This window comes from Oreochromis niloticus, linkage group LG14 (genome assembly GCF_001858045.2).
Source record: "Oreochromis niloticus isolate F11D_XX linkage group LG14, O_niloticus_UMD_NMBU, whole genome shotgun sequence".
NCBI lineage: Eukaryota > Metazoa > Chordata > Actinopteri > Cichliformes > Cichlidae > Oreochromis > Oreochromis niloticus.
Window position 1 is genome coordinate 8,899,516 of NC_031979.2, and position 11,202 is coordinate 8,910,717.

At 41.9% G+C, this 11,202-nt stretch overlaps 1 protein-coding gene across 1 annotated transcript; it reads left to right on the forward strand.

Moving 5' to 3' along the window:
- The first annotated feature begins 7,331 nt into the window (after positions 1-7,331).
- LOC109205070 (nuclease-like) lies at positions 7,332-8,978 on the forward strand. The gene is made up of 3 exons (XM_019367532.2): positions 7,332-7,376; positions 8,098-8,254; positions 8,550-8,978. Exons 1-3 carry the CDS (start codon positions 7,332-7,334, stop codon positions 8,957-8,959), a joined length of 612 nt encoding a protein of 203 aa, XP_019223077.2. The 3' UTR covers positions 8,960-8,978.
- Positions 8,979-11,202: the final 2,224 nt, after the last annotated feature.

An 11,202-nucleotide genomic window follows, 5' to 3' on the forward strand; every position in this document is an offset into this window, starting at 1 on the left:
AGGTGTTGCAGAGTGAGTTTTTGCGGGCCTAAACGGTGTATTTGCTGATCATAACCGGGATCAGGACCTGGACTTTGTTTGAATCTCAGGGTGTTGTGGTACTCAGTGAAGTCTAACTTCCTGGAGTGGCTTGGTAGGTAGCGGTTGGCTATGTTTTGCAAAGGTTCTAATGGGGGCAGGTCCAGTGTCCAGTAGTAATGGGGTACACCCTCTCCTTCAAACACTACCAACTCACTAACTTCAGGGTCTAGTCCCTCGCACAGCATTGTTTTTGCATACATTCCTTCTGGCCCTGGAACTACTCCTATTTTAAGTTTTTCTAGAGCATCTCTCCCTAAAAGGTTGACTGGGCAGGATGGGTCATATATACATTGGTTCTTACAGCTCCTGCCGCTGTCTTTGTGTTCCAGTGTTAAACCTTCTGTTAATGATTTCACACTGGTGTGTCCTGATGCAGATTTGACTATCAGGGTATCATTTGAATACTTTAAGTTTTTGGGCTTAAAGGTCAACCAATGACCAAAGCATGGTCATTGGTTGACCGTTTACATGGATGGTTACTGTGGGTTTGTGTTCAGATCCTAGGAGTAACTGTTCTATATTGAAGATTTCAGTTTCTCCCTCTTCTCGTGCTAGTCACTTATCCTGGTTGTCATTTTTGTATCTGCAATCTCTGGCAAAGTGCCCTTCTTTTCCACAGTTATAGCAACGATTATCTCTGTCCTCTCTATCTCTCCTATCTCCTTTGTAGCCTGCATTTCTCCTCCTTCCTCTGCTGTTCCTCTGTCCCTGTCCACGCCTGGGTCCCTGATATCCCCCTGCAAAGGCTATGAACCCTGTTTCTGGGTCTACAGTAAACACCCCTCCCTTCTCCTTTTTCTTTAAGACTCGAGTGGCGTGTTCTGCATATTGCAGGGCATCCGCTAGGTTGCCCGTGTTCATTGTTACCCAGTGTTTTTCTACATGAGCTCTGACTGAGGGAAGAAGACCATTTAGGAATGCGTTCTTTAATTGCTGTTGATAAGGTCTTTCTGGGCCTTCCTCGTAATCTAACCCTGAGTTTTGTCTGAAAACCGGGCGCAGTCAGTCTAGGAAGTCTGACGCAGTTTCAGCTTCCTTCTGTTTTACTTCCCCTATTTTAGTATAATTTGGACTGGGGGCCAGACGGACCCTTACCCGCTCATAAACATCCCTCATTGCTGCATTTAACTGTTCGGATCGTGGGGGGAGTGCATCGCCATCAGCATCTGACCCAGTAAAACCGTCTCGTACTGTTCCCATTCTTAAACCTAATAAGTCCTGTAGGACTTGAAACATTTCGTGGCCGTTCAGAACCCACTGTTGTCTGATCAGCTCTCACAAACGGATAGGCAAAATGTGTTGAAGGACGTCCCGCCCTGAGAGCAAGGTTTTACACAGTGGATGGAAACGGTCGAGCTGACGTTAGTTCTAATATATTCACATATTTTATCGTTTAACATATGAGAATCAGATGTGTAACCTGTTCATCCTTGAAGCACTGACACGGTCTACAGGCTCCAGGCTTTCTCCTCCTCTCTGATAGCTGTGCAGAGACTCTCTTTGCTGTGAGGCTGTCTTGGACTTCAGCAGCACACTGCAAAATGTCATACACATCAGAAAAAAGCCTTTCTAACACAGCATATGTATGCATGTCAGTTTTAAGAAATTTCCTAAAACTAAATTGGATTTTCTGGAAGACTGAACACCACAGTGTTTTCCTGCCACCTAAAATTTACATGCAAACAGCGGTTAAGTGAAACTTTAGCTAAATACATAATATCAGGTTATAGTATTTCAGATTCACTGGGCGGACTTGTTTAAAACAACCAGATCAAGCTGGATGAAAAGGTTTAATTACAATAGCTGCAGTAAAACATGTATGCATGCATTTGCATTTGATTTGAATACATTTGTTTTGAATTAGACTAAGTTTAGGCAACTTTGAGTCCTACTGGATGAATGCACGTCTATTCACACTGTCAGGTAAATTGTAAATAAAGTAAATTGAGTTAGTTGTCCTTGAAAAGACTTCATTAGATATATAAATACAATAAATGTATATTTTGTTATAAATTTAAGATATGAGAAAATTCTGACTCTAAACTTTCTGGCCTACGAAAATCTCAGAGGTGAAACTCATTGAAAACAAATCAAATCTCACATTTTCCATGATGGAAGTCACTTTCTTCTGGCTCTGGGAATTTTTAGTCCTCATCAGGATGAAAATATTCTTCAATAAAACTGATAGTTTGCTTGAAATCGCTGTGTGAAAAGTGTCAAAAAGGATCTTGAGCATCAGAATGTTTGTTTAGGTTTAAATGATGAATAGACAGAAAGGGTCTCAGGCATCTGCAGGGCAACCATGGGAACTGTGGAACCCTGGGTATCCATGTAGTGCACAGCTGTTTTTTGTAAACAACTTGGTGTTTTGAAACATCTCACCTGTGTGACTGTCTCTGACAGACAGTCTGCCTACATCCTCACTCACAGTGCCTGCTTTAACTGTGCTCTCAGTCGTTCTATGAACAGCTGACTGTATTTGTCCATGCACTTGTAGAGCTTTAAAACAACCAGCCTTATTGTTAGCCCAACAGAGTTCGGATTAAATAAGAAGAAAGCAAAAAGATACAGTCATGCAGAAACTAAAGGCTATTTCTGCACAATCAGCACAATTTTCAAATGGATTAAGTTTTAATAGAGTAGAAATGAACAACAAACACATCTACAAACATCACGAAACTCCTCATCACATCTGTTACACATCAAAGAGCTTCTAATTTAACCTAGTGCCTTAGATTAGGGAGCCTTACCTAGAGGTTCATGTCACTGTATAGCATGTTCAACTTTGACTGTTCCTTAATTCAGACTCCTCATTTTGTGCACATGGGACAGCAGCGGTATCTTCATTCATGAGTATATTTAGATCTGGTGACAAAGCTGCATCTTAGTGAAGACCTCATGGTAATAACTGGCTGCGGTTTCTTCATATTAGACAGTTTTGCTGTTATACACAGATCAATAAAGAGAAAACATTTGGAGGTCAGCATCTTCAGGATGTGGTCAGCTCCATCAGAACTGTCCATACATGTTCAAAATGTAATTTTCTGTAAGATTCTGAGATCAGCTTTTTAAAGCACAACTGTTTTCGGGGCTCTTTATGTTTCAAAAGTGTGAAATGCACAGAGCTCCACTTCTATGTTGACCTTTTAGATACCGTCCAGATGTTTCAAAATCAGCATGTATAGATTTCTGTGTGTCACTTAAAGTTATGTTCTAAAATAGAGGATAAGTATTTAATGAATATGTAATGTGTTCTCTGTTCATGTGATTGCAAATCTAATTGATCAGCTGCAAACATAATATTTCATAATCAGGCAACCCTGCTGAGCTGGTGGTTCAAGGTACAGATCCATCCATTCTCTTCCATTTATCCTTTTCAGGGTCGTGGGGGGCTTGAGCCTATCCCAGCTGTCTGAGGGCAAGAGTCAGGGTACACCCTGGACAGGTCACCAGTCTGTCACAGGGCAAACACCATTTGCACTCACATTCACACCTATGGGCAAGTTAATCTAAACCCACTAACTGCATGTCTTTGGACTGTGGGAGGAAGCCACAGTCCCCAGAGAGAACCCATGCAATCACAGGGAGAACATGCAAACTCCACACAGAAATAGCCTGGACTGATGATGGAACTGAACTCAGGACCTGCTTGCTGTGAGACTGTTTTATTCCATTTCAATCATCACTCTAATCATAGAATTGCAAGGTGCCTGAATGGATGGATTGATGGATGGATGGATGGATGTGGGTGGGGGCTTTACTTACATTTAATGACATAAATCATTAACATGAGCAGCTGCAGCCAAAACAGCAGTGTATGATGTAAAAGCATTACATAGCACTAACAGCACTAAACAGTTCACTGCAAAACAGAAAGCGTAACTTTGAGCTGACTTTATTACCCAGCAGTCCATGTAATGTTCTTAGATTCACTGCACAGAATCTGTGGTTCAGCCAAAAGCATTCATTCAGCAACAGAACACATGTAGGCATCAATTCTTAGATTTTTTAAAGTTTAACTGCATTGATTTCATGCTATTAGACAAAATTTGTACTTAATTACACAAACAATCAAGATTACTAGGATTATTATACTACTGTCATTTAGTCTATGTAGCAGTTCTCAGTCAATGGGAAAAAAACTAATCCAGTTCTGTCTTATCCTGTTGGTATAATACAGACATGAAACTTTGACAGTGAATGTTTTACATGTTAAGTGTCATGCATATAATGTAACATACTAAAGTGATACTTACTACAAAAACATGATTACAAGTTCCACTAAAAACCACACAAAAAAACCATCATCACCACAAACCGCCACCAGTGAGTGTACTAAATAACGTTTATTTTTAACTAATGTGGTTAAAAAAGACCAAAAAACAACAGTTTCACTCATTAGAAATAACATTAATATTTTGTAGTCTGCAGTGGCACTGGGTTCATTTGTACTGGGTCATGGGGTGATCATTCCAGTAAGGCAGCTTGGACAGTTTCTTTTCAGTGGCTGCTTCTATGGGCCAGCCCCAGGCCTTAAAGAAGCCAGTCAGGTTCATCTTCACAGTCTGAGAGAAAGTCTCAGCATACAGGTTCATCTTTGTGTTGTTGTCATCAGGGATATCACTCATACAGTGGTATGCAGCAAACACCTTCTTAAAGGCATCCCAGCCAAACTTTTCCTGGAGCTACAGAGAAGGTAGATACGACAAGCCAAACTACTTTTATACAAAATTGTTGCTGTTTGTTTGCTGTGAGTATTTGCCTCCTGACATCCACCAGTAATCTGTTTATTAATGTTCTAAGGGTCATGTCTACCCCTTGCTATGTAATTTTCATCTGTATATGATGCAATTTGAGTATGTGGCTAAAATGCAGATTAAACAAGGGATTTGTTGTTCACTTGCTAGATTTAAAGTGTAACTGGATCAAATGGAGTTAGAGACTTTCAGTCTTATTCATATCGTGTGTTTTGTTCACTGTGGACCAAGCAAATTTTCTCTATAATTTTTCACCTGCAGATATGTTTCCAGGGCAGGGTTTCCACAGCTTCCAGTCACTGAGTTTCCTTCCTCCCTTGATGTGTTTCTCTGCTCGACTCTTTCGCTTTGCTAAAGGCAAACCGTCATGAGCCTGCATTGAACAACAATTGGAAAAAGTGCTTGTGTTTTATGATCATGTCTGATAAAGTAAATAACAGATTTTCAATCTCAACACCAACTGATTTACTCTACCTGTGCTCTGTTGAGACCCAGCACCTCTTCATGTACATACACTGACCACAGGTTGCATGTACACTCTGTGGTGTGTGGTGGGAACTCCCAGCAGCTTCTCTGTTGGTTGTGTCCCAGCTCATGGATGGGACCCCATGGCTATGTACCACAGGCCTTCAAGCTGGCTCTAAACCTTTACTTAAAAAGCCATCTCTAGACCCAGCAGTCTTAGCTAATTATAGGCCAAATTTCCAACCTTCCTTTCATATCAAAAATCCTTGAAAGAGTAGTTGTCAAACAGCTAACAAGATCATCTGCAGAGGAATGGCTTATTTGAAGAGTTTCAGTCAGGTTTCAGAGCTCATCACAGCACAGAAACAGATTTAGTGAAGGTTACAAATGATCTTCTTTTGGCCTCTGACAGTGGACTCATCTCTGTGCTTGTCCTGCTAGACCTCAGTGCTGCGTTCGATACTGTTGACCATAATATCCTATTAGAGCGATTAGAACATGCTGTAGGTATTACAGGTACTGCGCTGCAGTGGTTTGTATCATATCTATCTAATAGACTCCAATTTGTAGATGTAAATGGAGAGTCCTCTTCACACACCAAGGTCAATTATGGTGTTTCACAGGGTTCAGTGCTAGGACCAATTCTGTTTACATTATACATGCTTCCCTTAGGCAGCATCATTAGAAGACATAGTATACATTTTCACTGCTATGCAGATGAAACCCAGCTCTATCGATCCATGAAGCCAGGTAACACACACCATTTAGTTAAAATGCAGGAATGTCTAAAAGACATAAAGACCTGGATGGTCGCTAACTTTCTGCTTCTTAAGTCAGATAAAACTGAGGTTATTGTACTCGGCCCTGAAAATCTTAGAAATATGGTATCTAACCAGATTCTTACTCTGGATGGCATTACCTTGGCCTCCAGTAGCACTGTGAGGAACCTTGGAGTTATTTTTGACCAAGACATGTCCTTCAACGCACATATTAAACAAATATGTAAGACTGCTTTCTTCCATTTGCGCAACATCTCTAAAATTAGAAATATCCTGTTTCAGAGTGACGCTGAAAAACTAGTTCATGCATTTATTACTTCCAGGCTGGACTACTGTAATTCATTATTATCAGGATGTCCTAAAAACTCCCTGAAAAGCCTTCAGTTAATCCAAAATGTTGCAGCAAGAGTCCTGACAGGGACTAGGAAGAGAGAGCATATTTCTCCTGTTTTGGCTTCCCTTCATTGGCTTCCTGTTAAATCCAGAATTGAATTCAAAATCCTGCTCCTCATATACAAGATCTTAAATAATCACGCCCCATCTTATCTTAATGACCTTGTAGTACCATATCACCCTATTAGAGCACTTCGCTCTCACTCTGCAGGCTTACTTGTTGTTCCTAGAGTATTTAAAAGTAGAATGGGAGGCAGAGCCTTCAGTTTTCAGGCCCCTCTTCTGTGGAACCAGCTTCCAGTTTGGATTCGGGAGACAGACACTATCTCTACTTTCAAGATTAGGCTTAAAACTTTCCTTTTTGCTAAAGCATATACTTAGGGCTGGACCAGGTGACCCTGAATCCTCCCTTAGTTATGCTACAATAGGTGTACGCTGCTGGAGGATTGCCATGATGTATTGAGTTTTTCCTTTCCAGTCACCTTCCTCACTCACTATGTGTTAATAGACCTCTCTGCATTGAATCATATCTGTTATTAATCTCTGTCTCTCTTCCACAGCATGTCTTTATCCTGTCTTCCTTCTCTCCCCTCAATCGGTCGCAGCAGATGGCCCCGCCCCTCCCTGAGCCTGGTTCTGCCGGAGGTTTCTTCCTGTTAAAAGGGAGTTTTTCCTTCCCACTGTCGCCAAAGTGCTTGCTCATAGGGGGTCATATGATTGTTGGGTTTTTCTCTGTATCTATTATTATAGGATATACTGTACAATATAAAGCACCTTGAGGCGACTTTTGTTGTGATTTGGCGCTATATAAATAAAATAAAATTGAATTCAGAAGTTTGCAGACGACACGGCCATCATGGGGTGTATCTTGGATGATCAGGAAGAGGAGTACAGGAGTCTGGCGAGGAACTTTGTCACATGGAGTCACACAAACCACCTGCAACTCAACACCTCAAAGACCAAGGAACTGGTTTTGGACTTCGGGAGGTCCAGAGCAGGTACACTGTCAGTTCAGATAGAGGGAGAGGAGGTGGAGATGGTAAACACATACAAGTACCTTGGGCTGTGGGTGGACAACAAACTGAACTGGTCATGCAACACTCCGCACCTGTATAAAAAAGGCCAAAGCAGACTGTATTTCCTCAGGAGGCTGAGGTCTTTTAACATCTGCAAGAAGCTCCTGAGGATGTTTTACCAGTCGGTGGTTGCTGGAGTACTGTTCTATGCTGTGGTGTGCTGGGGGAGCAGCACAGCAAAGAAGGACTTATCCTTGCTGGAAAAACTGATCAGGAAGGCTGGCTCTGTGGTCGGCATGAAGCTGGACACTGGTGACAGTGGCAGAGAAAAGGACACTAAAGAAACTGCTGGACATTATGGACAATGCTGGGCATCCTCTGCACATGGCTTTGCCTATCAATTCCAGCTCAGTAATGGAGGCGGCAGGGAGAACAGGTGGTTTGTAGAGCCACAGGTTTGTCCCACACGAGCTTATTTTGCATCTATTCATGGCAGAGAGAAAGTATGGAGAATACAGAGTCATACAATTTACATTAATTGTTCGTTTAGACAATTTTAGATTGTAAGGAATTAATATTTTTTTGTCTTGTTTCCATCCATCTTAGCTGGTAGATCGGTCTTGGCAGGGAGAGATGAAAGATGGATACTGGCTGGGGCAGAATCACCCTAATGTCTACCTTGGAGAGAGACAAGCTCTGAATGAGGACTTCACAAATTCAGGCTTTGACCGTGGTCACCTCAACCCCAACGAACACCATGCAGGTAGTCGAGGACGGATTGTGTGTTTTTCAGGAGGGTAGACAGTAGATGGCAGTACAGGACTGGGGAGCTGTTCTTGGCTGCAACAGCTGAGGATAGATAGACTTAACTAATGAACAGCATCTCCAGCCTTACGTTTCAATGTTTTCTGCTAAATGTGCCCACAATTGATAATTTTCTAGAATATTTTAATTGCTGAATGAAAATGACTATCCCACTTTTTGACTCATCGAGGCTCCCATCTTTTCTTTGGACTTGGAAACTTTAAGCTTGTCCTTCTTTTCCTTCTCTCCTGCAGTCCCTAGTCACAACGCCACTTTCACCCTAACCAATGTGGTTCCTCAGAACCCCAAGCTGAACAAGAATGCCTGGAGGATCCATGAGTCCCAGCTCACTGAGCTTCATGTGGCTTTAGGATGGTTTCTGGAGAAGTGCCCTAAGGCCTACGTGCTGGTCGGCACCATTCCTTCTGCAGACAGCTGGATTGTTAAAAACAATGTTAAGCATGTCAACATCCCAGACTACCTGTGGAATGCCTACTGCTGTGTGGACAACAATGACAGACCCATTCAGAGCGGCGCTGCCAGAGCAAGAAACACAGAGGACAACTTGGTGGAGCAGCTCTCTCTGGATGAACTGGAAACATTCTTGCAGCAGTTTATCGCACATCCAGTGGGAGAGTTGTTTTACAACAATTGCAGAGCATAAAAGTAATGATGACAGTAAATTTAAGGATCTTTTAATTTTACATTGTTGTTTTACAGCTTTTAAACCAATGAATCCCTTACTATTAAATATTAAATAAATGAATAAAAATGAGAAGCACAAGGATAATGTGGTTATTTATTAGTAATTGTGTCGCAAAGGAGGGCGAGAAGGTTGTGCAGTCTACAGTACTGTAATGTACACACTCGGCCCAAGCGAGAGCCCGTGGTGAAGACAGAGCAACAACAGCAGTCTTAAACCTGTAATTAAACTGTAAATGCTGTCATACAGTGAATAACCTGGAAATTGGTGATTAAACTGACTCTCAGGAGGTGTTATATTAGCTACACTTTAAGCTGACATAATAAAATGTTACATATAAACCTACAGCTTAGACTCGCAAAGTAAAGTTTAGATTGACTACCATTATGAGAAAGGCCAGGCAAAGCTTAACATTTTTTATTTAAAGACATTTAAAATGCTTCTTCAGCGCACAGCAGCAGCTGAGGATAGATAGACTTAAATAACAAGCAGCATCTCCAGCCTTATGTTTCAATGTTTTTTTCTAGACATGCTTGTAATTAATAATTTTCTGACTAAGCCACTTCTAGACTCATCGAGGCTCTCACCTTTTATTTGGACTGAGAAACTGTAATCTTGTCCCTCTTTTACTTCTTACCTGCAGTCCCTAGCTTCAACGGCACCCAGACCAATGTGGTTCCTCAGAATCCCAAGCTGAACCAGAATGCCTGGAGGATCCACGAGTCCCAGCTTACTGAGCTTCATGTGGCTTTAGGACCACCCACATGTTCCAATACTGAGTTTCCAGTTTCAGTCAGGTCAGGGATGACCCTCTGTTTGGGAGACTGCACTCATTTTAAAAAAAAGAAAAAACTATGACAAAAAAGAAGAGGAAATAATGATACAATCACAGACTTATGAGTGATTCAAACTGCCTGAGCCCAGCTGAGGCTCAGCACCTCTTCATATACATACTGTTAGGTACATATGTTTTTCAACACTGACACAAGTTTGTTTTTGTTTTGTTTTTTTACCTGTTTACTGAAACATATGCCAATTATAGTTATATAATGGTCATGGACATGATATGTAGACTCTCAGGTTCCACATTCAAATTGGATGAAGTGCTTAAGTGTTTTAGCTCCTTAACATGTGCCACCCTATTTTTCAAGGGAACAATAGTTGAACAATTGACTCAAATGCAGGTGTGGGCAGTTCCTTCATTATGTCATTATCAGTGAAGCAGACAAAAGGCCTGTCGCTGATTTTAAGTGTGGTGCTTGCATTTGGAAGAGTTTACTGTGAACAGACAACATGCGGTCAAAGGAGCTCTCCATGCAGAAAAACAAGCCATCCTTAAGTTGCAAAGAAAAGCCAGCACAGTTTAGGAAAAAGATTCTTTGGACAGATGAAATCAAGATTATCATCTACCAGAAGGATGGCAGATGGATGGGCCCGTGGCTGGATTGGTAAAGGGCAGAGAGCTCCAGTCCGACTCAGACGCCAGCAAGGTGGAGGTGGAGTACTGGTTTGGGCTGGTATCATCAAAGATGAGCTTGTGGGGCCTTTTCGGGTTGAGGATGGAGTCAAGCTCAACTCCCAGTCCTACTGCCAGTTTCTGGAAGACACCTTCTTCAAGCAGTGGTACAGGAAGAAGTCTGCATCCTTCAAGAAAAACATGATTTTCATGCAGGACAATGCTCCATCACACGCGTCCAAGTACTCCACAGCGTGGCTGGCAAGAAAGGGTATAAAAGAAGAAAAACTAATGACATGGCCTCCTTGTTCACCTGATCTGAACCCCATTGAGAACCTGTGGTCCATCATCAAATGTGAGATTTACAAGGAGGGAAAACAGTACACCTCTCTGAACAGTGTCTGGGAGGCTGTGGTTGCTGCTGCACGCAATGTTGATGGTGAACAGATCAAAACCATTGACTGTAGAAAACATGGACGACGCCACAGCTCCCCAAAAATGAAGCCAAAACGTCTCTATCGCCCCCTGGTGTCTGGCTGCAGTATAGGTCATAAACCCCGCCTCCTCCATGTTAGCGGATGGGACTGGGGTCAGACTAAAATAAATTTATTCTCCTTAGATAATTTTTTTCCAAAGATTCTTTCTTTTGTTATCAATAGTTCTCATCATGCTCATTGATGTCCAAGGGGTCTCCTTTCCCATAAGTTTGATTCTAATTCCTACCGCGGTGATGTTAAATTGGGGTGAA

What these genes read in the sequence shown, in the direction of transcription:
- LOC109205070 (XM_019367532.2), top strand. Translation starts at nt 7,332, where the DNA reads ATGGGGTGTATCTTGGATGATCAGGAAGAGGAGTACAGGAGTCTG. An exon ending in AAGAGGAGTACAGGAGTCTG is followed by an intron (nt 7,377 to 8,097) that starts GCGAGGAACTTT and finishes CATCCATCTTAG; the next exon opens with CTGGTAGATCGGTCTTGGCA. An exon ending in CCCCAACGAACACCATGCAG is followed by an intron (nt 8,255 to 8,549) that starts GTAGTCGAGGAC and finishes TCTCTCCTGCAG; the next exon opens with TCCCTAGTCACAACGCCACT.